At 38.9% G+C, this 27,918-nt stretch overlaps 1 protein-coding gene across 7 annotated transcripts in view; it reads right to left on the reverse strand.

Moving 5' to 3' along the window:
• The window catches only part of RAD21L1 (RAD21 cohesin complex component like 1), a 41,694-nt gene that overhangs the window by 8,470 nt on the left and 5,306 nt on the right, over positions 1-27,918 (reverse strand). For 4 of the 7 annotated variants that reach the window (XM_055544660.1, XM_055544658.1, XM_055544664.1 and 1 more), the window contains 10 exons: positions 27,439-27,532; positions 24,683-24,789; positions 15,778-15,948; positions 14,531-14,626; positions 13,472-13,579; positions 9,855-10,081; positions 9,527-9,626; positions 8,573-8,697; positions 5,314-5,409; positions 1,199-1,276 (listed from right to left, as the gene is read on the reverse strand). In XM_055544660.1, coding sequence (XP_055400635.1) covers positions 1,199-1,276; positions 5,314-5,409; positions 8,573-8,697; positions 9,527-9,626; positions 9,855-10,081; positions 13,472-13,579; positions 14,531-14,626; positions 15,778-15,948; positions 24,683-24,789; positions 27,439-27,532 — 1,202 coding nt within the window. The remainder of the gene's footprint in view (positions 1-1,198; positions 1,277-5,313; positions 5,410-8,572; positions 8,698-9,526; positions 9,627-9,854; positions 10,082-13,471; positions 13,580-14,530; positions 14,627-15,777; positions 15,949-24,682; positions 24,790-27,438; positions 27,533-27,918) is intronic. The other 3 variants (XM_055544661.1, XM_055544662.1, XM_055544665.1) reach the window with 3 other exon arrangements.

A 27,918-nucleotide genomic window follows, 5' to 3' on the forward strand; every position in this document is an offset into this window, starting at 1 on the left:
AGAGAAATGCAAATCAAAACCACTATGAGGTACCATTTCACACCAGTCAGAATGGCTGCGATCCAAAAGTCTACAAGTAATAAATGCTGGAGAGGGTGTGGAGAAAAGGGAACCCTCTTGCACTGTTGGTGGGAATGCAAACTCGTACAGCCACTATGGAGAACAGTGTGGAGATTCCTTAAAAAACTGGAAATAGACATGCCTTATGATCCAGCAATCCCACTGCTGGGCATACACACTGAGGAAACCAGAAGGGAAAGAGACACGAGTACCCCAATGTTCATCGCAGCACTGTTTATAATAGCCAGGACATGGAAGCAACCTAGATGGCCATCAGCACATGAATGGATAAGAAAGCTGTGGTACATATACACAATGGAGTATTATTCAGCCATTAAAAAGAATACATTTGAATCAGTTCTAATGAGGTGGATGAAACTGGAGCCTATTATACAGAGTGAAGTAAGCCAGAAAGAAAAACACCAATACAGTATACTAACGCATATATATGGAATTTAGAAAGATGGTAACAATAACCCTGTGTACGAGACAGCAAAAGAGACACTGATGTATAGAACAGTCTTATGGACTCTGTGGGAGAGGGAGAGGGTGGGAAGATTTGGGAGAATGGCATTGAAACATGTAAAATATCATGTATGAAATGAGTTGCCAGTCCAGGTTCGATGCACGATACTGGATGCTTGGGGCTGGTGCACTGGGACGACCCAGAGGGATGGAATGGGGAGGGAGGAGGGAGGAGGGTTCAGGATGGGGAACACATGTATACCTGTGGCGGATTCATTTTGATATTTGGCAAAACTAATACAGTTATGTAAAGTTTAAAAATAAAATAAAATAAAAAAAAAATTTTGAAATTATCTGTTTTGTTCTTAAACTGTTATAAATTTAATTACATATTGAGAATTAGTTGACAGCCTGCTCAACACAAGAATGAGACATAGCATAGATGTCTAGGGACATGCATATGGGTAAGAATTGATTACAGCATATGGGCACCAAAAACAAACTCATACTTAGCCCTGGGTATACAGCTCACAATACATTTCACTATAGAGTAATTTGGCCTCAACAAGAACACAGTGAAAATGGTTTCATTTTTATTAATATCTAGAGGATTGAACTCAACTTTTTATTTTTAAAACTAAAAACAGTGTTGATAAACCCTACCAAGTCGTACCTGCAAACTATGTAACATCTGAAGTATTCTTAGATTCCATTTTTCTGCCTCAATATTTTGTTCATTCCCCCATGACTCCTGTTTGAAAAATTGATAAAATATTTCCTTTAATCAAAATTTATTGACTGTTTACTATCTGCCAACCATAGTGTAGAAAGAAACACAAGACACACAACCGTAACATGGGGTCCTGACAAATAAGGAGGTTATCATCTGCAGTTGAGAGAATAAGACTAACAAACAGATACAGCTCAGTTTTTATAGGCTGATATCTATGCTCCCAGGCTATCTTCTGACAAGGGGCTCCAGAGTAGGAGATTCTGCATCTGTATTGGTGATGCATCCCAGGCATTGTACCCTTACTTTTAAAGGTAAAGATGACCACTTTTGGCTAGGACTGTCCCAGCTCTGGTCAATCTGAACTCAGATGACAGGAGTAAACATAAAGTTAGAGAAGAACTGCATTATAAAGATCTTTATTTGAATTTATCTGGAGATATAAAGGTTCTAACAATAACTGATGTTTAGTGAGTTGTGTTCAATTGGGTTAGGAACCTTTCAAATTTCAAGGATGCCTTGTTGAAAAAAAGATCAACACACTGCCTTTCACATTATGTAAATAGATCCAACTTTTCAATCTTCTTTTCAGTTTTTAGTCACTTGCAGAAACACCATAATATTTGAAAATTGTAAACTTGAAATCCCTTCACAGGAACTCACTCTAAGTCTCCTTACCAACTAACAACTTATAAACTGAGAACAGAACTGAGCATAGGAAAAGTGCTGCTAAGTCTGATAAAAAAGCATGCCTATAAAGGGTTTGGGGGTGGGGATGGGCAAGCGGCACAGATCTGACCTATTAATACTTTATAATTTTTCCTATGTTATCTCTGTTATCATGCAACCTAACAGCTTCTGTGTTACCCTTATTACAGCTCCACTGTTTGTCAAGCTTTCACGTATACCTCTGGAGCCCAGACACTTCCTAACAGTGCTTTCAATTTCATCGACTCCAAGATGACTTCAGAAAGCTTCAGAATATCCTATATGATGTTTTAAATCATCTAAGGCTAAAGGGACTGCCAAGTCCCCATTCCTGCCAGCTGCACTGGCTTCCTGGTTCTGCCTATACAGCATCCTTTCTTACATGCCAAAGAGACTGATCTGAAAATATGGTCAATATTATTCTGTACAGTTTTCTAAATTCTAGGTAAAATGTTTATGTTTATTCCTTACTGGTTGATTCTGGGATAAATTAGTTCACCCAATTACTAATGTTTTATTTTATTGTTAAATACACAAAAGCTATTTTTCAAATGTGAAAAGTAATGGCCCAACTCCTTGTTAAAGATCCATGAGATTGCAGCTTCACCTATATTGTACAACTAAACTAACCAGGAAAAGCCTCAGAAAAAATAGTCTGTGCACTTTGCTAAAGCCTGTCTACTTGAGCTATCTGGATACCCTACAGCTAAGTCCATTGTGTGGAAAGCCTAGTTGATTATTAAAACAGCTGAACTTGTGCTGTGTTGTGGTTTTCTTGACCATATGTAAAAATAACCTGTGTCTAGAAGCAAAGAAGAACTGTACAAAAACAAACAAACAAAAAACAGAAGAACTGTACAAAAAAGATCTTCAAGACCCAGATAATCACAATGCTGTGATCACTCACCTAGAGCCAGACATCCTGGAATGTGAAGTCAAGTGGGCCTTAGAAAGCATCACTATGAACAAAGCTAGTGGAAGTGATGGAATTCCAGTTGAGCTCTTTCAAATCCTGAAAGATGATGCTGTGAAAGTGCTGCACTCAGTATGCCAGCAAATTTGGAAAACTCAGCAGTGGCCACAGGACTGGAAAAGGTCAGTTTTCATTCCAATCCCAAAGAAAGGCAATGCCAAAGAATGCTCGAACTACCACACAATTGCACTCATCTCACACGCTAGTAAAGTAATGCTCAAAATTTTCCAAGCCAGGCTTCAGCAATACGTGAACTGTGAACTTCCAGATGTTCAAGCTGGTTTTAGAAAAGGCAGAGGAACCAGAGATCAAATTGCCAACATTTGCTGGATCATCAAAAAAGCAAGAGAGTTCCAGAAAAGCATCTATTTCTGCTTTATTGACTATGCCAAAGCCTTTGACTGTGTAGATCACAATAAACTGTGGAAAATTCTTAAAGAGATGGGAATACCAGACTATTTGACCTGTCTCTTGAGAAACCTGTATGCAGGTCAGGAAGCAACAGTTAGAACTAAACATGGAACAACAGACTGGTTCCATACAGGAAAAGGAGTACGTCAAGGCTGTATATTGTCACCCTGCTTATTTAACTTATATGCAGAGTACATCATGAGAAACGCTGGGCTGGAAGAAGCACAAGCTGGAATCAAGATTGCAGGGAGAAATATCAATAACCTCAGATATGCAGATGACACCACCCTTATGGCAGAAAGTGAAGAAGAACTAAAAAGCCTCTTGATGAAAGTGGAGAGTGAAAAAGTTGGCTTAAAGCTCAGCATTCAGAAAATGAAGATGATGGCATCTGGTCCCATCACTTCATGGGAAATAGATGGGGAAACAGTGGAAACAGTGTCAGACTTGATTTTTTGGGGCTCCAAAATCACTGCAGATGGTGACTGCAGCCATGAAATTAAAAGATGCTTACTTCTTGGAAGGAAAGTTATGACCAACCTAGACAGCATATTTAAAAGCAGAGACGTTACTTTGCCAACAAAGGTCTGTGTAGTCAAGGCTATGGTTTTTCCAGTAGTCATGTATGGATGTGAGAGTTGGACGGTGAAGAAAGCTGAGCGCCGAAGAATTGATGCTTTTGAACTGTGGTGTTGGAGAAGACTCTTGAGAGTCCCTTGGACTTCAAGAAGATCCAACCAGTCCATCCTAAAGGAGATCAGTCCTGGGTGTTCATTGGAAGGACTAATGTTGAAGCTGAAACTCCAATACTTTGGTCACCTCATGTGAAGAGTTGACTCATTAGAAAAGACCCTAATGCTGGGAAGGATTAGGGGCAGGAGGAGAAGGGGACGACAGAGGATGAAATGGCTGGGTGGCATCACCGACTCTATGTACATGGGTTTGGGTAGACTCCAAGAGTTGGTGATGGACAGGGAGGCCATGGCATGCTGTGATTCATGGTCACAAAGAGTTGGACACGACTGAGCAACTGAACTGAAGTGAACTGAGAAGCAAAGAGAAAGGTGAAAGTGACTCAGCTGTCTTCTGGCTCAGCTGTTTGGACGCTTCAGGTAAAAATTTCAGGTATTTATTCTGTCCTAGATTATCCAGAGAATTCAGTCATATGAAAAAAACCAATTTAATAGTCTTGGAACTCATTATACAGATAATTTATCTAAAAAGAAACTAATATTAGGCATTACTAGGTGCTTCAATATTGTTTACTAAGAAACTTTTTGTCAAAATTTATTACAATCTTAAAAATGCCTTCAGCACTGTAGGACAGGGATTATAGAAAGGTGATAGTAATCTCTGTGGAGTCAGGTAAGTCCGATATTAGCTCAGGGTTTGCTATGGACTTGTGGTCCTCTCTGTAGACCATTCCCTTTGAATTTTGTATTCCTTTACCTGAAGTTTATGCTTTAACCTTCAATCCCATTCTTATTTTATTTCCACAAATGGTGAACAGATAAGAAATACAGTCAGGAATGGGAAATGGTCAGTAAAGACCATTCCCTTTTTCTGATCTCTAGAAGTCAGAACATTTTTTCATTTGAAAAATAAAATTTCAAATGTCTTAAGGCATACCCCATGATACAGCTCTGTTTCTTTAGAGATGTTTTAATAACTTTAAAAAATGACTATCAACATTTTAACCAGGACTACATTTGATAAGCATAAAAATCTCATATCTTTTAAAACATTACTTGAAATTTCAAAATAAATCAAAGAAAGAATAAAAGATCAAAGCAATTCTACATATGCTCTGTCAAGCTAATCATACACATCTTTGTTAAGATCACAAATTTAAACTGTAATTTTAGAAAGTAACATGACAGCTAAAAATAATTTTGGGGTAAATAAGGTGCTAACTATTTAGGAACAAAGTTTTAAAGAACATTCTCAAGACTATACATCTATTTACCAATTCCATTGGACAATTTTCAATTTCCTGTGCCAAGATGGCATTCATTAAAGATGATTCCTCAGCAGCTGAAGACACCCTTTCAACAATATCCTGCTAAAGCAAATCAGGGAAATGTAGGTAAGCCGTCACAGTAGTAGTAGCCATCACAGGAACAACCTCATTTTGTTAAATGATTTAATCACATGGATGCTCATTTCTAAAATGAATTTAAAATACTATCTGCATTCTCAAAATATCATTTCTGAAATATCCCAGACTTAGATATTCCTGTTTTCTTTATGCCTCCCACACATGAAGAACTTGCATGTTCTGCCCTCATTGCTTTTTTCCTCCTATATCTTATTCCTATATTCTATATTCTATCTTATATTCTTATTCCTCCAATATCTTTTTCCTGCCTATTTCTATCACTATCACAGACTTCATATCAAAAGTCTCTGCTGCTGTGCATCTGAGACCATTTCTTTTGAAGCAGTCTGTCTTTGCCCTAGTCCCCTACCTTTAATTTCATGCCAGAACCACGTGGCAGAGGAAGAACTGTAAGCAGAGGGAATGAGAATGGGAGAAGCGATATTAATATCCCTTCCTAGGGCTATGACAGGATTCTTGTCACTGCTGCTGGAGCTGCCAATGGCAAGAGTGAAGAAAAACTGTGTCCGCTGGAAGGGAAGTGGAAGAAGATAAATTCTCCATTCCCCATTGCTCCTTTCTCATCACTATAGAAGCTGTTGGACCCCTTTTCATCTTCAACCTGTCTCCAAGCTCCATTCCCCAACTGGCATCTATGATTGTGACTAAGTTAGAAGCTTCCTACGGTATAGTTTAATTGACTTTTCACTTTCAGTTCAGTTCAGTCACTCAGTCGTGTCTGACCCTTTGCGACCCCATGAATCACAGCACGCCAGGCCTCCCTGTCCATCACCAACTCCCGGAGTTCACTCAGACTCACATCCATTGAGTCAGTGATACCATCCAGCCATCTCATCCTCTGTCGTCCCCTTCTCCTCCTGCCCCCAATCCCTCCCAGCATCAGAGTCTTTTCCAATGAGTCAACTCTTCGCATGAGGTGGCCAAAGCATTGGAGTTTCAGCTTCAGCATCATTCCTTCCAAAGAAATCCCAGGGCTGATCTTCAGAATGGACTGGTTGGATCTCTTCGCAGTCCAAGAGACTCTCAAGAGTCTTCTCCAACACCACAGTTCAAAAGCATCAATTCTTCAGCGCTCAGCTTTCTTCACAGTCCAACTCTCACATCCATACATGATCACTGGAAAAACCATAGCCTAAATTAGATGGACCTTTGTTGGCAAAGTAATGTCTCTGCTTTTGAATATGCTGTCTAGGTTGGTCATAACTTTTCTTCCAAGGAGTAAGCGTCTTTTAATTTCATGGCTGCAATCACCATCTGTGGTGATTTTGGAGCCCCCCAAAATAAAGTCTCTCACTGTTTCCACTGTTTCCCCATCTATTTCCTATGAAGTGATGGGACCGGATGCCATGATCTTCGTTTTCTGAATGTTGAGCTTTAAGCCAACTTTTTCACTTTCCACTTTCACTTTCATCAGGAGGCTTTTTAGTTCTTCTTCACTTTCTGCCATAAGGGTGGTGTCATCTGCATATCTGAGGTTATTGTTATTTCTCCCGGCAATCTTGATTCCAGATTGCGCTTCTTTCAGCCCAGCGTTTCTCATGATGTACTCTTTGCATGAGTATAATGGGTTGCATTTGATTCTTTAATATACATGTTTGTGGAGCCCTATCATGTTTTCCCTTTTAATTTCTGTGAATATTACACACTTTCAGTTCAGTTCAGCTCAGTTGCTCAGTTGTGTCTGACTCTTTGTGACCCCATGAATCGCAGCATGCCAGGCCTCCCTGTCCATCACCAATTCCTGGAGTTCACTCAGACTCACGTCCATCGGGTCAGTGATGCCATCCAGCCATCTCATCCTCTTTCTTTAAAGAAAGCTGAGCACTGAAGAATTGATGCTTTAGAACTGTGGTGGTGGAGAAAACTCTTGAGGGTCCCTTGGACTGCAAGAAGATCCAACCAGTCAATCCTAAAGGAAATCAGTCCTCAATATTCATTGGAAGGACTGATGCTGAAGCTGAAACTCCAATACTTTGGCCACCTGATGTGAAGAACTGACTCCTTGGAGAAGACCCTGATGCTGGGAAAGATCGAAGGCCAGAGGAGAAGGGGACGACAAGAGGATGAGATGGTTGGATGGTATCACCACTCAATGGACATGAGTTTGAGCAAACTCTGGGAGTTCATGATGGACAGGGAAGCCTGGTGTGCTGCAGTCTGTGGGGTCGCAAAGAGTCGGACATGACTGAGTGACTGAACTGAACTGAAAGTGACACTGGGAAAATACTGGAAAGCACATTGTTTAAAACTATGTTTTTAATAACTATGTTTTTCAAATAGAAAAAAAATAATTTTATTGGTAACGGATCTTTAGATATTCTTTCAGATTCAAGACTGGGCTTCCCTGGTAGCTCAGCTGGTTAAGAATCCACCTACAATGCAGGAGATCCCAGTTCAATTCTTGGGTCAGGAAGATCCCATGGAGAAGGGATAGACTACCCATTCCAGTCTTCTTGGGCTTCCCTGATGGCTCAGCTGGTAAAGAATCTGCCTGCAATGTGGGAGATCTGGGTTTGATCCCTGGTTTGGGAAGATCCCCTGGAGAAGGGAATGGCTACCCACTCTAGTATTTTGACCTGGAGAATTCCATGGACTATATAGTTGATGGGGTCACAAAGAGTCAGACATGAATGAGTGACTTTCACTTTCACTTCAGATTCAAGACCAAGGTAATTCATGGATCTAACACATACTAGTCATAGAGATAGGAGGGTGAATTTATGAATAGAAGGAAAACATGGGCATATTTCTTTTTAATAGGTGTATTGTCTAGAGTTTTTAAGAATTCCTTGGTATACTGAATGTGAGGCCTTAGCATATGACCAGGTTCACAGATAATAATTTATTCAGTGTACCATGCAAAATACTATTTCAGTATGAAACTACTTATCTTGTGATTTACTATTATATCTTAAACTTCTAGAAAAACTGTTTTGGATGGAAATTACGTATTACCCTGCAGTACTGTTGCATACTAAGGAAGATATAGAATAACATAAGATGAAATATAAACTATAAATGTAAGAAGATATACCAGAGTCTCAATTTTATTTCACTATATATGTCAGGAAGATAATATTTTTATGATTCTCTTTGATTAACTTACATCAGAGTTAATGTTTTTATTGGTATTCTCATGAGAACTACATTTTGATCCATCAGTCACTTCCTTCCAAGTTTTAGGTTGACTTAACTCCTGCAGGAAATTTGGCTCTTCCATCATGGAGGTCTCTGAATTGTTAAGGAAGTAAAAAAGATTTCACCAAAGTTTCTTTCAAACTTAAAACTGGAATATGGCTTTTGCAAAAGAAAAGTTTTGACAGACAACTTAGAATCCACGAATTTAAGGATGCACAAGCTTTCTGATAGCACCCCAAGTCTCACATATTTATTTCCCTTTCCCCTCATTTGCCTCTTTATCACCTCTACTGCCATGTTCCATCAACTATCTCCTCCACACTTGCTCCCACACATTCAACTCTCAAGACAACATGGATAATTCAAGCCCATCTTGGTATATTGTTCAGCAGATTTTAATGCCTCCAGGAAGCAGGAGTTCATTCACCACAATAATAAGTTGGTTTTATTATTCCTTTATAATAGTCACAATAATAATTATTAATATTTCATGTCTTTTCTGGGAGATAGAAATGTCTATGTTTCAGGTTAACTGTATTGTTTAAATGCTATTCTTATCAAGTGATTTCTCAGGTTAGTTGTCTTAAAGTGATATATTATCCTACTAGATATAAAAATTTTCTTTATCAAAGGCTTGTGAGTACTGCCTATGAGGATAAGGGAGGTGGGAAAGGGTGAGATTAAGAATAGCCCACATAGTATATATACTTCATCTTTTTAAGGTGGTTTGTTGGACAAAAATTAATCTGCACATAGAAAAATACAATGCTGATTTAACGATTTCTTTTAAGTTCAAGTATTCTTCTAAGAGCATTTACATTTGGGAATATGGAATTAGGTCCCATCTTTATTTTGAAATGTAAAATCACGTTTTTGTTTCTACAACATTCCCTTCAACACCAACAGAATTAGGATGTCTCACCTAATATGTTTTTGCTTTCCATTTCTTCCTTTACTGACTCCTTCTGTATCAATTTTCTTCCAAGTTTAAAGCCAGAGGACACAAAGCATTTTGTAAACAACTGTAAAAATATACACTTTTCCTCATTTTTTGTACAAGTAAAGCAATTCAAAATACAAGCACATATGCTAAAAAGTAAAAACTATAATTCATGTACATACATCGAGCAAATTAATTCAAAAGTAAGGGGGTGTTTTTTCATGGGTTTAAATTGTTGCATATATGAATATAAATATGTATTTATTTATCACCAAACATTGCACCCATGTAAAAGTATGGAAACTGTTACCATTTTCAGTTCAGCATGAGTCAAATCCTGGGCAGCAGTTGACAGAAGTATATCTGCTCCTCCCTTTTGCTTCCACATCATCAATCTTTGGGTAGGAGGTGCAAGTTCCAAAACCATGAGTGTGTCCGTAAAGGAAGTAAGCTGTCTATGCATAATTTTGCTACTGATCTCCTTGACTGGATCTATGAGCAATTTCCTGTTTTTGCCTTTTCTTTTTTCAGCAATATCTAAATATAAGAAATATGTACAAATGTGATAGGTTGTACAGCTCTGTAAAATGATATTCTAGGCACTGCATATCTAAGAAATGTCTAACACAATACACCCTACAGAGTTGCCTTGGTAAGAAAATCCCAGTAGAAAATTCATTCTACTGAAAATTATCCTTTTAAGGTTTTTGCACAGCTAGGGTGTCTCAGCAGCCAAGGGTTAACACATTTTGTAAACTGCTTAGGAGGCAGTTGACCTACTAAGTGGACAACTGAAAACTGTGGAGCAGGGAGCACATTGAGAGGGAAGTCACTCAGTTTTGAAGTTTCATAAAATATCTAACTTTGCAAAAAGCAAAGGAGAAAAGGAAAGATATAAGCATCTGAATGCAGAGTTCCAAAGAATAGCAAGGAGAGATAAGAAAGCCTTCCTCAGTGATCAATGCAAAGAAATAGAGGGAAACAACAGAATGGGAAAGACTAGAGATCTCTTCAAGAAAATTAGAGATACCAAGGGAACATTTCATGCAAAGATGGGCTCGATAAAGGACAGAAATAGTATGGACCTAACAGAAGCAGAAGATATTAAGAAGAGGTGGCAGGAATACACAGAAGAACTGTACAAAAAAGATCTTCACGACCCAGATAATCACAATGGTGTGATCACTGACCTAGAGCCAGACATCCTGGAATGTGAAGTCAAGTGGGCCTTAGAAAGCATCACTACAAACAAAGCTAGTGGAGGTGATGGAATTCCAGTTGAGCTCTTTCAAATCCTGAAAGATGATGCTGTGTAAGTGCTGTACTCAGTATGCCAGCAAATTTGGAAAACTCAGCAGTGGCCATAGGACTGGAAAAGGTCAGTTTTCATTCCAATCCCAAAGAAAGGCAATGCCAAAGAATGCTCAAGCTACCGCACAATTGCACTCATCTCACACGCTAGTGGCAACCCAATCCAGTGTTCTTGCTTGGAGAATCCTAGGGACGGGGGAGCCTGGTGGGCTGCCATCTATGGGGTCACACAGGGCCGGACACGACTGAAGCAACTTAGCAGCAGCAGCAGCACACGCTAGTAAAGTAATGCTCAAAATTTTCCAAGCCAGGCTTCAGCAATACGTGAACCGTGAACTTCCTGATGTTCAAGCTGGTTTTAGAAAAGGCAGAGGAACCAGAGATCAAATTGCCAACATTTGCTGGATCATCGAAAAAGCAAGAGAGTTCCAGAAAAGCATCTATTTCTGCTTTATTGACTATGCCAAAGCCTTTGACTGTGTGGATCACAAGACTGTGGAAAATTCTTCAAAAGATGGGAATACCAGACCACCTGACCTGCCTCTTGAGAAACCTATATGCGGGTCAGGAAGCAACAGTTAGAACTGAATATGGAAAAACAGACTGGTTCCAAATAGGAAAAGGAGTACATCAAGGCTGTATATTGTCACCCTGCTTATTTAACTTATATGCAGAGTACATCATGAGAAACGCTGGGCTGGAAGAAGCACAAGCTGGAATCAAGATTGCCAGGAGAAATATCAATAACCTCAGATGTGCAGATGACACCACCCTTATGGCAGAAAGTGAAGAGGAACTAAAAAGCCTCTTGATGAAAGTGAAAGAGGAGAGTGAAAAAGTTGGCTTAAAGCTCAACATTCAGAAGATGAAGATCATGGCATCTGGTCCCATCACTTCATGGGAAATAGATGGGGAAACAGTGGAAACAGTGTCAGATTTTATTTTCTTGGGCTCCAAAATCACTGCAGATGGTGATTGCAGCCATGAAATTAAAAGACGCTTACTCCTTGGAAGAAAAGTTATGACCAATCTAGATAGCATATTCAAAAGCAGAGACATTACTTTGCCAACAAAGGTCTGTCTAGTCAAGGCTATGGTTTTTCCTGTGGTCATGTATGGATGTGAGAGTTGGACTGTGAAGAAAGCTGAGCGCCGAAGAATTGATGCTTTTGAACTGTGGTGTTGGAGAAGACTCTTGAGAGTCCCTTGGACTGCAAGGAGATCCAACCAGTCCATTCTAAAGGAGATCAGTCCTGGGTGTTATTTGGAAGGACTGATGTTGAAGCTGAAACTCCAGTACTTTGGCCACCTCATGAGAAGAACTGACTCATTGGAAAAACCTGATGCTGGGAAGGATTGGGGGCAGGAGGAGAAGGGGACGACAGAGGGTGAGATGGCTGGATGGCATCACCGACTCGATGGACGTGAATCTGAGTGAACTCCGGGAGTTGGTGATGGACAGGGAGGCCTGGCGTGCTGCGATTCATGGGGTCGCAAAGAGTCGGACATAACTAAGTGACTGAACTGAACTAAATTGAAAATATCTAACTAACAAGATAACTTAAAAAAAATTACCAATACATTAAATATTTACTTATTTATTTTTCAGGATAACTTTTTGAAACATTAATTTGTATCTGTCCAGTGCATTTTCCCCTCTCCCACTGAAATTCATATGTAAATTCCAAATAGATAGCTAGGGTCATGGGATTTGCTCCTTTAACTAATTTTGCCAGGTGAAAAGCAGAAGTCAAGCTTTTCCTTAGTGAAGATGCAACAGTTGGGGGATGGTTAGATTTCTTGGAAAGGGTGGAAATCTGAGATCAGATGGAGCCAGAAGGAACCTGCTTGCTGATGTGTCTCAGTAAAATCCTAGGAATATGATAAGATTCCAAAGAAGCTGGCTGTGTGATGACCACAGAGACTATGCAGGCTGGGACACTGGGTATCACAAAGTGGTATGGCTGATGACCAGAGATTCCCTTCCACCTACTGCACCCCTCCCAAAACTTGATACTACATGGTTCAGGGCAGATAGGGGAGCTATGCAGATTGAATTTCCTGCCAAACCAAGTGGGATAGAGGCTCAGAATTGAATTCTGTAAAGAAAAAGTTGAATGCTTTATTCTTTGCATGCCTGAATTTATAAACTGAAATTCATATCAAAGATAATACTTAAAACTAGGATATGCTTAAAAGATCTAGGGATATATTTGATTCATATCCAGTGACTCTATTTGGATCCTTTTACTCTGTCTTATTTTAAATATGCAAACACTCATTTGCATGTTTATCTTCCCAGTCAGATTTTAAGCTTCTTAAAAGCAGGAACTATGTTGTCTTCATTTCTGTGCTCAGAATAAATGGCTCAATAACTACTGGAACTGAAATCAGTTTAAAATTTTCCAGTTTCCCAAACTGGATAGATGGTTTGATCAGGACTGGATAGAATAAAAGTATCATTTTAACTTTCTTCACATTCTTCCCTTATTGTATTATAAATGTTATTACTAGATTGACTACTTCCTAAAACATTTTAAGAATTATCAAAATATCTCAGGGTAAATGAGATAGTAGTGCCTCAAAGCTAAAAATAAAAACATGAATAATTCTGACCTGAAGTATCAATTGGGTCAAGGGTAAATTCTTCCTCTTCTTTTGATACTGTAGTTTCATCCATTTTTTCATTTTCAGGTGAACATACACACTCTGGATTATCTGGTGCTACTCGTCAACATTGCCATAAAAGGATTTATTAAAAATATAATGATTATGTTGCAAACTAGAAGACTATATGAGAATTAAAGTGAAAGATTAACTGTAGATTTATATTGCTAACTGGAGCCACAAATGAAGTTTTAGAATCATGTATTTAATAGAGTTGAAGAGGTTCAGAGATTATATAGTCTGGGACCCACAGTGTCCAGGTAGGTCAAATATTAATCACACACTTTTGCTCCTGTGACATCTAAGGCTAGGCTACAGTCATGGCAGAAGTAAAAACAGTGGTAGGAACCACAATAAATGACTGACATAAATTTGACAATATGTCTGCTAAAAATTGTAAGAATTGTACATAACTAAATTTTTATTGCCCATCTCTTTTTATATTTCAGCTTTAAATTTATACTATTGTGTTAGAAAGCAAATGCAACATCCAAAAGTGAAAAATCAAAATGAGGCTAATGATTTTTTACTTCTTAACAAAAATCAGACTACAAAGACTTCAAATCATCTGAAGTACTTTCACAATCAGTTTCAAGTAGAAAATATCCCCATATTTGTGATTTCTATAAAACTGTATGTAGATCATCAAGCCATGTTAATATTAATGTGGTATTAATGTTAATAATAACAATGTTAATGTCAAACATTAATGATGTTTTTACTATGTAACATATTATTTTAATGATTCAAAAGCAGGATATTTTGCCAGAGTATTTAAATATGCTCTCATAACAAATAAACCCAATCCTGATTAAACACCCATCAGTGTACTTTTCTCAAAACTTAATTTTCTATGCTCTATTATCTAAGTCATGATAAGAGTTTGAGGGACAACTCTCTTTAATATCTTTCACTAAACTATACTGCTCCTTAAACCTAGAAGTTTTGAGGCTTAATTTGAATATTAATATCTATTCACTTTCTACACAAAAGAAAATTCCTACATACCCACTACAGTATTAGGAGACTCAGGAAGCAGGGAAATTTCTGTATTTAAATGCATTTCTTCTAACAGGATATTCTGATCATCTTGCAGTAGATTGTCTTGAAAACAAAATAAACACTTTTCTTATAAAGAGCTGAATCTGTCATTTGTTCACTAAACACTTGATAACTTAGTATGCAACGAGTTGTCAAGGGATATAAAAAAGAGTGAACCCTACTTAATTAGATTTGATTGGTTATATGGACTACCATGGGGTTTCCCTGATGGCTCAAATGGTAAAGAATCCACCTGCCAAGACAGGAGATGTGGGTTTGATCCCTGGATTGGGAAGCTTCCTTGGAGAAGGAAATGTTAACCAACTCCAGTATTCTTGCCCGGGAAATCCTATGGACAGAGGAGCCTGGTGGGCTTTAGTCCATGGGGTCACAGAAGAGTCGGACATGACTGAGCGACTAAACAACAATCTAGACTACAATATTTCATGCAGTAGGACATAAAATTTTATATATTTAATTTCCTTTCCTTTATTAAACATGTATTTTTAAGTGTTTAATGTCAGAAAATATTTACTAAACTATCAAGATAGTAGCCTTGTTACAAAGCCATGTTTAGACTTCAAATCAAGAAATAAAAGTTTTCAAACTCCTTTAGTGGAGATCTAAGGTAGAGCTACTATTTTTCATAGTTTTCAAATTTCAGTAAGTTTGCCATAACCAGCCTTTTATTGTAGATAATTAAAAAAAGATTTGATATATAAAGGTCAATATCATTATAATTAGGTACATTTAGACTTCCCAGTTTTGTCTATCATATTTCTATGATTACTTTACAGTAATATCATAATAAAATAATAATATGAAATGCTAGACAGATCCTTTAGAATAGCCGTCCCACAATTTTTGCTAAAGAAAATATTTCTAGTATATGATCTAGTATATTTTGTGAGGAGTACTCTAACCTCACTTCTTTCTCTCTAGAAACTAGAAATTTGTAAAAAGAAAAACAAGAACCTATATGATAAATGTATTTCACAACCTATATAATAAATGTGTCAAAGATGGCTATTTACTTAGATCTAGCCTAAATGTTTAAATATACTATAGACTTTGAAAACTTAGGTAAAAAATATTTTAATCTATATGACACAGAAGCGTATCTGAAATTTCTGTTTGTTGGAATAAATCTTCCAGTTTGTTATAGTAATTTGACTGAAACAAATATCCAGTTTCTATATGACCAGAGAGCATACCAATCATTTCTCCTGCAGCTCCTTCATCTCCAAATCCATCTCCACTGCCACAGAACAGAGATTTTTCTCCAGTGGGGCTTCCAGAACTATGTTCAAGTAAAAGACCACTGGAACTCAGCAATATGCTGTCATCAAATAAGCTATGTCTTCTGAGAATTTCAGGTTCTTCCCCTAAATAAATATATATCATTAATACTGAGTTAGTCATAGAAAAAATTTTAGGGTTAGAAGCTAGAATTTAGATATCATCTTGTATAGCTCCTCTCATTTTATAGATGAGAAAAATGAGATCTAAAAATTTACTTGAATTATTCAAAGAAGACAAACAGATGGCCAGTAGGCGCACAAAAAGATTCTCAACATCACTAATTATTAGAGAAATAAAAATCAAAACTACAATGAGGTACGACCTCACATTGTCAGAATGGCTGTCATTAAAAAGTCAACAAATACTTTCATTTGTAAAATGGATAGCTAATGAGAAGGTGTTGTACAACACAGGGAGTCCAGCCTGGAACTCTGTGATGACCTGTAGGAGTGGGATGGGTGGGGGCAGGGAGGCTCAAGATGGAGGGGATATATGTATATTTTGCCTGATTTGTGTTGTTGTACGGGGACTTCCCTGGTGGCTCAGATGGTAAAGACTCCGCCTGCAATGCAGGACACCTGGATTCGATCCCTGAGTTGGAAAGATCCTCTGGAGAAGGGAACGGCTACCCACTCCAGTATTCTGGCCTAGAGAATTCCATGGACTCTATAGTCCATGGGGTCGCAGAGTCAGACATGACTGAATGACTTTCAATTCACTTCACATCACCACCAACTCTTGTAGCCCTGGTGTCCTCATCTGTAAGCAGGTGTTTAGTGGCCTCTGAGCTCAGATAATCAGACTTTCATTTCCAGCTGCCCTACCTTGGACAAATGCTTCAATAACCATATCAACTTTCTAGAGGTGCTGTGAGGATGAAAGCAGACAGTTATTGTGGAGGTTAAGGGCAGTGCCCACACATTATCAGCACCCTTCCAAAAGGCTCCCTGGAATTCCCTGGTGGTCCAGTGGCTAGGACTCCATGGGCACCATGCAAGGGGCCTGGTTGGGCCATCCCTGATTGGGGAACTAAATACTGCATGCTGCAACTAAGATCTGGAGCAGCCAAATAAATAAATATTTACAAAATGCTACTTGGAACCCTGGTTCAGCCACTTACTAGCACCATGACGTTGGGGAAAATCACTTAAATCTCACTGTGCATAAAAATCTGTGCTTTGAGATTTGACAAACTCTTGGGAAGCATTTTCTGCCTCCTGCTGGTTGCGGATGCATTTTCCCTGCAAAAAGTTGTTAAGATGCTTGAAGAAGTGGTGGTTGGTTGGTGAGAGTTCAGGTGAATATGGTGGATGAGGCAAAACCTAATAAAGTTTTTGTTCAACTTTTGAGGTGTTGGTTGTGTGATATGTGGTCGGGCATTGTTGGGGAGAATAACTGTGTCCTTTCTGTTGACCAATGCCAGCTGTATGTGTTGAAGTTTTCGGTGCATCTCGTTTTTTTACTGAGCATACTTCTCAGATGTAATAGTTTCACCAGGATACAGAAAGCTGTGGCAGCAGGCCACCAAACAGTGACCACGACCTTTTTATGGTGCAAGTTTGACTCTGGGAAGTGCTTTGGAGCTTCTTCTTGGTCCAACCACTGAGCTAGTCATTGCCGGTTGTTGTATAAAATCCACTTTTCATCACACGTCACAATCTGATCGAGAAATGGTTCCTTGTTGCACAGACTAAGAGAAGATGACACTTCAAAATGATGATTTTTTTGATTTTCAGTCAGCTCATGAAGTACCAAGTTCATGAGGTACCCACTTACTGAGGTTTTCACCTTTCCAATTTGCTCCAAATGCTGAATGACCATAGCATGGTCAATGTTGAGTTCTTTGGCAACTTTTCACATAGCTGTATGAGGATCAGCTTCAGTGATTCTCTCAATTGTTGTTGTTCAGTTGCTTAGTTGTGTCCAACTCTTTGTGACCCCATGGACTGCAGCACAGCCATGGGGTGCAGGCTCCCCTGTCCTTCACCATCTCCCAGAGTTTGCACAAACTCATGTCCATTGAGTCGATGAAGCCATCCAACCATCTCACCCTCTGTTGCCCCCTTCTTCTCCTTCCATCAATCTTTCCCAGCATCAGGGTCTTTTCCAATGAGTCAGCTCTTTGCATCAAGTGACCAAAGTATTGGAGCTTCAGCTTCAGCATCCTCTCAGCTGGTCATTGTTAACCTCCAATGGCCAGCTTCTACGCTCCCCATCTTCACCTCATCTCATCTCCTCTGCAAAACTTCTTGAACCATCACTGCACTGTACATTCATTAGCAGTTTATAGGCCAAACATGTTGTTGATGTTGTGAGTTGTCTCCACTGATTTACAACCCATTTTGAACTCAAATAAGAAAATTGCTCTAATTTGCTTTTTCTGTCTAACATCATTTCCCTAGTCTAAAATAAGTATATAATAAAAAGCAAGTAATGTCATTAGCCAAAAAAAACCCCCACAAAGCAAGAAATGAGCATTAAAATGATGTATAACATAACCACATTTATTTAAGAATGTATGCCAATGTCAAACAGCAAAGTTCAACAACACAAAACTGCAATTACTTTCACACCAACCTAATACTCAGCCATTAAAAAAGAACAAAATAATGCCATTTGCAGCAACATGAATGAAACTAGAGATTATCATACTAAGTGAAGTAAGTCGGAAAAAGAAAGACATATGCCATGTGATATCATTTGTATGTGGAATCTAAAATATGGCTCAAATGAACCTACCTACAACACAAAAATAGACTCACAGATACAGAGATCAGACTTGTGGTTGCCAAGGGAAGAGAGAAGGAGAGGGATTGACTGGGAATTTAGGGTTGGTAGATGCAAACTATTAGACATTTAGAATGGATAAAACATTTAGAATGGATAAAAAACAAAGTCCTACTGTACAGCACAGGGCAGTACGTCCAATCTCCTGGGGTTAAATCGTAATGGAAAAGAATATGTATATAAAAAAAGAAGAAGGTATATAAACGTAAGGGCTTCTCCCAGGTGGCTCAGTGGTAAAGAATCCACCTGCAATGCAGGAGATGTAGGTTTGATCCCTGGGTCAGGAAGATACCCAGAGAAGGAAATGGCAACTCACTCCAGCATTCTTGACTGAGAAATCCCACGGACAGAGGAGCCTGGCAGGCTACAGTCCATGTTGGGTGGCAAAAGAGTCAGACACAACTTAGCGATTAAACAACAAAAGTCTATATGTGTAAAACTGAGTCACTTTGCTATACAGCAGAGATTGGCACAACACTGTAAATCAACTATACTTCAATAAAAAAGAAAAACTTATTTGAATTATTCAAGTAATTTCATTCTGCTAATCAGTAAAGACCGGATTTCTAGTCTAATGTTTTTTCCCAATATAATGAGGAAAAACTGCCAAAATACTAGGATTGAGTTTTTAGTGGTGGAACAGTTTAATAACTTCCCAGAAAATTATTATTGGCAGTAGAATTATTTATTCTACTTTAGGTGGGTCATATCCTGCTTGATCAAGTATTATTTCATATTATTTCAAGGACATTGGAGCTTCAGTTGCTTAAGTTGTTAGTCCAAAATGCTGCTGCTGCTGCTAAGTCACTTTAGTCGTGTCCGACTCTGTGCAACCCCTGGACTGCAGCCCACCAGGCTCCTCTGTCCATGGGATTTTCCAGGTAAGAGTACTGGAGTGGGGTGCCATTGCCTTCTCTGTAGTCCAAAATGAGGGTTTGGAAAATAAGGAGTATGTTTGCCTTCTATATAATGGAAAAGTAGGTAGACTATTAAAGAAATGGCTTACAACATTGTTTAGTATTTATTGAATGACTAGATATTAGGCAATATGCTAGGGGTTGGAGATACTGCAGTAAGAAAGACAAAACAAGGTCAGCTGGGACTCCCCTGGTGGTCCAGTGGTTAAGAATTTTCCTGCCAATGCTGGGGACATGGGTTCAATCCCTGGTACAGGAAGATCCCACATGTGCAGCAACTAAGCCAAGCACCACAACTACTGAAGCCTGCACTCCCTACAGCCCATGCTCCACAACAAGAGAAGCCATCACAATGAGAAGCCTGTTCACCTCAACAAAGAGTAGCCCCTGCTTGTTATAACTAGAGAAAGCCTGCATGGCAACGAAGACCCAGTGCAGACAAAAATAAATAAATGAGCAAATGTGTGCACATGTCCAACTCTTTGCCACCCCGTGAAACTGCAGCCCTCCAGGTTCCTTTGTCCATGGGATTTTCATGACAAGAATACTGGAGGGGGTTGCCATGCCCTCCTCCTGGGGATCTTTTCAGTCCAGGGAACAAACCCGATTCTCCTGCATCTCCTGCATTGCAGCTGGATTCTTTACTGCTGAAATACCGGGGAAGCCCAAATAAGTAAATAAATCTTAAAAAAGAACACCTGGTAAGCTAACATAAGTTCAGTTCAGTTCAGTCACTCAGTCGTGTCCGACTCTTTGCGACCCCATGAATTGCAGCACGCCAGGCCTCCCTGTCCATTGCCAACTCCCAGAGTTCACCCAGACTCACGTCCATCGAGTCAGTGATGCCATCCATCCATCTCATCCTCTGTCATCCTCTTCTCCTCCTGCCCCCAATCCCTCCCAGCATCAGAGTCTTTTCCAATGAGTCAACTCTTCGCATGAGGTGGCCAAAGTACTGGAGTCTCAGCTTTAGCATCATTCCTTCCAAAGAAATCCCAGGGCTGATCTCCTTCAGAATGGACTGGTTGGATCTCCTTGCAGTCCAAGGGACTCTCAAGAGTCTTCTCCAACACCACAGTTCAAAAGCATCAATTCTTCGGCGCGCAGCCTTCTTCACAGTCCAGCTCTCACATCCATACATGACCACTGGAAAAACCATAGCCTTGACTAGACGAACCTTTATTGGCAAAGTAATGTCTCTGCTTTTGAATATGCTGTCTAGGTTGGTCATAACTTTCCTTCCAAGGAGTAAGCGTCTTTTAATTTCATGGCTGCAATCACCATCTGCAGTGATTTTGGAGCCCAAAAAAATAAAGTCTGACACTGTTTCCACTGTTTCCCCATCTATTTCCCATGAAGTGATGGGACCAGATGCCATGATCTTTGTTTCTGAATGTTGAGCTTTAAGCCAACTTTTTCACTCTCCACTTTCACTTTCATCAGGAGGCTTTTTAGTTCTTCTTCACTTTCTGCCATAAGGGTGGTGTCATCTGCATATCTGAGGTTATTGATATTTCTCCCGGCAATCTTGATTCCAGCTTGTGCTTCTTCCAGCCCAGCGTTTCTCATGATGTACTCTGCATATAAGTTAAATAAGCAGGGTGACGATATACAGCCTTGACGTACTCCTTTTCCTATTTGGAACCAGTCTGTTGTTCCATGTCCAGTTCTAACTGTTGCTTCCTGACCTGCATACAGACTTCTCAAGAGGCAGATCAGGTGGTCTGGTATTCCTACCTCTTTCAGAATTTTCCAGTTTATTGTGATCCACACAGTCAAAGGCTTTGACATAGTCAATAAAGCAGAAATAGATGTTTTTCTGGAACTCTCTTGCTTTTTCCATGATCCAGCAGATGTTGGCAATTTGATCTCTGGTTCCTCTGCCTTTTCTAAAACCAGCTTGAACATCAGGAAGTTCACGGTTCACATATTGACGAAGCCTTGCTTGGAGAATTTTGAGCATTACTTTACTAGCATGTGAGATGAGTGCAATTGTGTGGTAGTTTGAGCATTCTTTGGCATTGTCTTTCTTTGGGATTGGAATGAAAACTGACCTTTTCCAGTCCTGTGGCCACTGCTGAGTTTTCCAAATTTGCTGGCATACTGAATGCAGCACTTTCACAGCATCATCTTTCAGGATTTGAAAGAGCTCAACTGGAATTCCATCACCTCCACTAGCTTTGTTTGTAGTGATGCTTTCTAAGGCCCACTTGACTTCACATTCCAGGATGTCTGGCTCTAGGTCAGTGATCACACCATCTGTGCATTATATTATGTAGTGAAGTGAAGTGAAGTCGCTCAGTCGTGTCCGACTCTTTGAGACCCCATGGACTGTAGCCCACCAGGCTCCTCTGTCCATGGGATTCTCCAGGCCAAGAATACTGGAGTGGGTTGCCATTTCTTTCTCCAGGGGATCTTCCCAACCCAGGGATCGAACCCAGGTCTCCTGCATTGCAGGCAGACGCTTTAACCTCTGAGCCACCAGAGAAGCCTGTAATAGTATCCTCTACTGTATATTATGTATCATGTAGTAGAGGATACTATTACAGTCGTCATTGTACAGACAAGGAAACATCCACAGAAAGGTTTTATAACTTGCCCACAGCCATACCCTAATAAGTGATAGAGCCAGGATCTGAACCCAGCAAAGATGGTCTTTGTATCAGTGTTAGAATTCTGCCAAAATGGAGACTTATGACAGAAAATTCTTAATACACTGACAGCAGCAGATAAAATGAACTAACTCCCTGCTTCAAACAGACCTGCTTCCAGATTGACTGTCAGTACATGCATATACCTTCCCTTTCTTGGGTTTGAGTCTCTTGGTCCAGAAGTCTTAACCTCAGAGATGAGAGTCTAGCAGTCCGAAATCCTAGAGGTTAGAGGTTGGTCCTCTCTTCCCTTCATCTAACAACCCACATTAATGCTAATTGATAAAGAAAATTATGAAATATCACTGGAAGACCTACATCTCTTCTAGAAAGAAAGAGGTAAAAAAGGCAACTTTCACTGCACTGGACTAAAGATTTGCTCAATAGAAGAGATTCTTTTCCAAAGAATTAAAAATATTGTTCTCATCTTCCAGGTACACCTTAGTAGCCTCCAAAATAAAAGTTTGTCTTGGTCAATACAACAATAAAATTTATGAACAGCACTATATTCTGAGCACTGAGCATCATGAGAACCTGAGATTACACCAAAAAATTAAGGAAACAGTCTTGGGGTCACTCTTATTTTATAATCCAGAGTAGGATGAAATTATATTAAACATTTCTTAGAGGACATTAGGTTTGAGCTAGTGTTTGAAGGAGAGAAAAGTTCCTTATTGGCAGAAAGTACTGAAGGAGAAAATAAAGGAAATAACTCTATGATGTTGCTAGTAATATCCAAATTTTATGAATAGGGCAGTAAGGCTCAGATGAGCTAGGTGATCTGCCCAATATCACCCAGCAAATCAACAGAGGAAGCTCAGATTCAAACCCAGGTCTGTCAGTCTACTCTGAAGATACTTTTCTTACCTTCTTGAACTGTAGAGGAAGACAGAACTGAGAACAATTAAATTGTATTGGGTGACTGGTAAGACATTTGCTTGACTGGAGCAAAAAGTCTGTATTAAGGTAAAATAAAGTTAATAGAATAAAGATGATGATAAACTGGTAGAGTGCCTTGAGGATAGGCAGAAGTATTTATCAGTTAGTTATAGGGACCCAAGGCACTTAAAAGAAATGTGACGTGAAAAACAAATGGAATTTGAGGACAATTGCTCCTGCACAGATGTATAAAATGTGGGAAGAGACTGAGAGACATGTCCAACTTTCTAAAAAAAAAAAATTGACACTGGAATGAAGCTTATAGAAAACATAGTTAAAAGTGATCCTAAAGTTTCAGGACTGAAGAGCATTTACAGGGAAATGTACATAGAGTGTCTTAGGCAGGAAGAACCATGATTAACTCTACCAATGTGTTAGATTTCAAGGTTTGGGGTAACAGCCAGTAAGAGATGTGTGCTACTCAAAGTAGGGTCTGTGGACGGTGATGATCCACAACAGAGTAAATATACAAATTAGAGGTAAATGTTTACAAAGTTTTAACATAACGTCATAGAGTAATTTTATGTATGTTGGCTCTAATAACAAAAACGTGAGGCTTATTATGTTGATTTAAAATTTTTTTAAGTTTTCTAGTAATTCATTTTATTATATTTTACAAAAGTATCACTCCATGACAGTTCAGAAATTGACAAAGTATAAAGTTGGTCCTTCGCCATAGCTCATTTGAGAAACACAGCTATAGATCATAAGAGTTATGGAAGAAGAGTCAGGATGAAAAGTGGAGGTTACGATGTAGCTCAAGCATTACTACCCTGACCACCCTCCTCCATCTAAGACAGGTTTAGGCCTTCCTTCTCCTATGCTTACTGCTTTGAGCATTAAGAAAATTGAAGATGAATATGACACAGATCTTACCCTCATGGAGTTTTCAGAATAATACAAGCCAATATAATAAATGTCATGATACAAGTCAGAGAGTGGTAAATGCCACAAAAAACAAATACTATAAAGTTAAATTACACCATATAACCTCAATTTGAAAATACATTAGTTTCTATTTCCCAATCAATGTATATTTAGTGTGTATTTCCTCCTCATTCCCAAGCTATTGTAAAACCTTGTTATTGATATCATATTTAAAAGAAATATATTTAAAAGACTCTGTATGCAGCACACATGTAAAGCCTTGTGTACATGTTAACTGTAACAACTGTTTATTTGTTTGTCTCTCTCCCAGCCTGAAGTTCCTTGAAGGCAGGAAATATTTCTTTAAACTCTGTATTGCCCAGCCTGTGATAGTATCTGACATATAGTAGATATTCAATAAATGGTTGTACACTGAGAAGGGAAATAAAGGTTAAGACTGAGTCTTGACATTTGACACCTATAGTAGAAAAAGGCAAAGATAAACTCATTGCAGGGATTAAATCTATATATCAAAAATTCATTCCACAGATAGTTCTACTGGCATAGAAGTAGCTTTGGCATTGTTTTATTTATACAACAAAAATGAAAATATAACTGATTATGACTTGTAGTTTTAATTTCTCAAATATTCTCACCAAAGCTTCCAGCGTGGAAAAGTAGATCATTGCCATAATCTTCTCTAAGTGTGATTTCTTCTGGTTTGCTTTGGTTCTGAATAGAGCATTCTGAAACATCAATAGAACTATGGAGAAATACAAGATTGAGGGAAACGTGAACAGAACACAGTGATTCTGAAGTATACTGAAAAACAAACAAAATCCTTTAAAAAACAGGTTTTATTACGAAAATAAAGAATTTGCTCAATAGTATTACTTACAAACATTAGTTTATTATACATGCATATCATCTTCAGGTTGTCAAATCCAACCAGCAATTCTCAATCCTTATTTTACTCACCATAATCAACAGCATTTGAAATAGATGTTCACTCCCTTCCTCATGGAACACGTTCTCCTCTTGACCTCTGCAATAACTACTGACCTCTGCTACACTCGTGTATCTTGATTTTCTTCCTGCCTCATTGGTTGCTCCTTTTCCATTTCCTTTATTAGTTCTTCCTCATCTCCCAGACTTATTAACTAATAGGAATGACTCAATATTCAGTCTTCAGATTGCTCTCGTCCCCCCACTTTCTCTCCTTCCTTCCCCTCTCTTTAAAATCTACACTTATTCCTTTAGGGATCTCTTATGACTTATGGTTAAAGTTCCATCCACATATTGAGAGAGTCAATTCCTAGGCAGGTTGATAAGAAGTCCAGGTTCCTGGAGGAGGAGAAAGGGGTCTAAGGCTCTCAAGGTGTAGATAGGGGTTTGGAACTCTCAAGGAGGAGGAAAGGACAAACTTTTTTTCTCTACATTCCTTAGTCTTAGTCACATAAAATGTTTTTTTCTTTAAGCCGGGAACTGATAATTACTCAGTTTAAACTCTGTACTAGGGATTATATAACAACAATGTATCCTGCTTGAGGACAGTTTCTCCTTCCTGAAAACCTTCTGACTAATCCTGATATCTTAAAATGTAAATTATGGAAGTGGGTCTAGTAGGATCTTTCTATTGTTAAATTCTAATCCTGTTATCCTAAAGTATAAATTGTGGGAGTGGGTCTGGTAAAATTTTCACAAACTTGAGACATTCTTTTGATTTATTATAATAATTAATTAAAAAGTATATAATTCCCTTGCTGAAGACTAGTGAGTGGGGCATTCTCGGCCCCCTTCTGATGGCTATGTCAGAAGGTTTCTCTGTCCCTTTTCACTTTAATAAAACTCTGCTATACAAAAGCTCTTGAGTGATCAAGCCTGGTCCCTGGTCCCGGAAGTTAAATCTTCTTCTTTGGAGATCACGAATCTGACACTGTTCACCGTAAGCTATCAATACTCACAACTCTCAAATTTATATATCCCATCAAATTTATATATCCCATCAAACATCTTTCCTGAATTTCAGATCCACATATTCAACTACCTACCTGCTGTCTTGGATGTGTAACAGTCATCTCAAAACTTATGTCCAAAACCTAATTTACTTTCCTTTACCTTGCCCCTTTAAGCTTGCCATTCTCTATGCTATGCTAAGTCACTTCAGTCGTGTCCGACTCTGTGCGACTCCATAGACAGCAGCCCACCAGGCTCCCCCATCCCTGGGATTCTCCAGGCAAGAACACTGGAGTGGGCTGCCATTTCCTTCTCCAATGCATGAAAGTGAAAAGTGAAAGTGAAGTCGCTCAGTAGCGTCCGACTCTTAGCGACCCCATGGATTGCAGCCTAACAGGCTCCTCCGTCCATGGGATTTTCCAAGCAAGAGTACTGGAGTCGGGTGCCATTGCCTTCTCCGTGCCATTCTCTAGTTATCCTAATTTTATCAAATGGATAACTCCATTCTCATACCAGAAATCATACAGTCAACCTCACTTCTCTCTTTCTCTTAAAGCCATATCCAATCCTTAGCAAACACCATCTGGGTAAAATGAAGACTAAAAGCTGATCACAGAGACTGCCATCTCTCATCTAATTTCTTACTGCAACAATTTTTTCACAGGCTCTGTGCTTCCTCCCTTTCCCCCTTATAGTAAGTAGCCAGAGGGAAGCATGTTGAAGTCAAGTCAGATCCATTCACTTAATCTGTTTAAAACCCTCCTGTGCTCCCCATCTGAGTACAAGTCCTTATTATAGCCTACAACACCCTCTATCATCTGCACCCCAGCTACTTCTCTGACCTCATATCCTACCACTTGGGCCTTTCATTTACTCCACTCCAGTCTCCTTGCCTCCTTGCTGTTCTTTGAACAGATCCAACACGCTCCGCCTTAGAGTTTTTTCATTTGATTTATGTGGAACTTTCTTTCCCACATTACTGAATAATTTGCTCCTTCATTTCTTTCAGGTTTCTGTTCTGAGCTTATCAGTAAAGCCTTTCTAGACCTTTCTGATACTTTATTTTCTGTTTCTCTCCATAATGTTGATCATCTCCTAGTATAGTCTGTATTTACTTGTTTGTTTTATTATCTGTCTCTCCCCAGCTAAAACACCAGGAACAGTGTTTTATTCATTGTTACCTCCTCAGTGCCTATAACAGTGCTTGGCATATGGAAGGCACTCAACAAATATTGAATGAATGACTGTGCTGTTAATACTGCAAACTATATTCAGCAAACATAATGATATATTTTTGGTGTTCTACTTTGAAATTTCACACTAAATTTAAGTCTTTGTCAACTACATGAGTAATTCAGCTATTAACTATGTTCTATTTGTATTCGTGAAATCTGAAAATGTAAACAATAAATTACCAGGAAAATCAAAAGGAAGGAAAAAAAATAAAATAATTTACTTCATAGTCAGGGTGTCAAAATCATGAAATTCTTCAGGCAATGTGATAGTACTGTATGCTGCTTCAAAACTCTCCTTTGGAAGGTCAACCAATCCTGAAAACGATAAAAAAAAAAAAGAAACAAATAAAAACCCCACATTCAATAAACTAAATCTCTACTTTCTCTCACTGGACTGTTAAGTCTCCTAACTCATTTCCCTGTATCTGCTCCTATCCCTCTTCAGTTCATTCTCTACGAAATGGCAAGAGTGATATATTAAATATGTAATTAGGTCAGATCACCCTCAAACTTAAAATGACTCAGTGACTTCCCTAGTGCACTTAAATAAAATTTAAATTTCTAAACAGGGCCCTGCACCCCTACAAAATCTATAGGCATGATCTAACAACACTTTGCGCTACTCACTCTACTCCAAACGTACAGGTCTTTTTGCTCTCTGAATGAGTCAAGCACTTTACTACCTCAAGACCTTTGTTCTT

The sequence above is a fragment of the Bubalus kerabau genome, chromosome 13, assembly GCF_029407905.1.
Source record: "Bubalus kerabau isolate K-KA32 ecotype Philippines breed swamp buffalo chromosome 13, PCC_UOA_SB_1v2, whole genome shotgun sequence".
Lineage (NCBI taxonomy): Eukaryota > Metazoa > Chordata > Mammalia > Artiodactyla > Bovidae > Bubalus > Bubalus kerabau.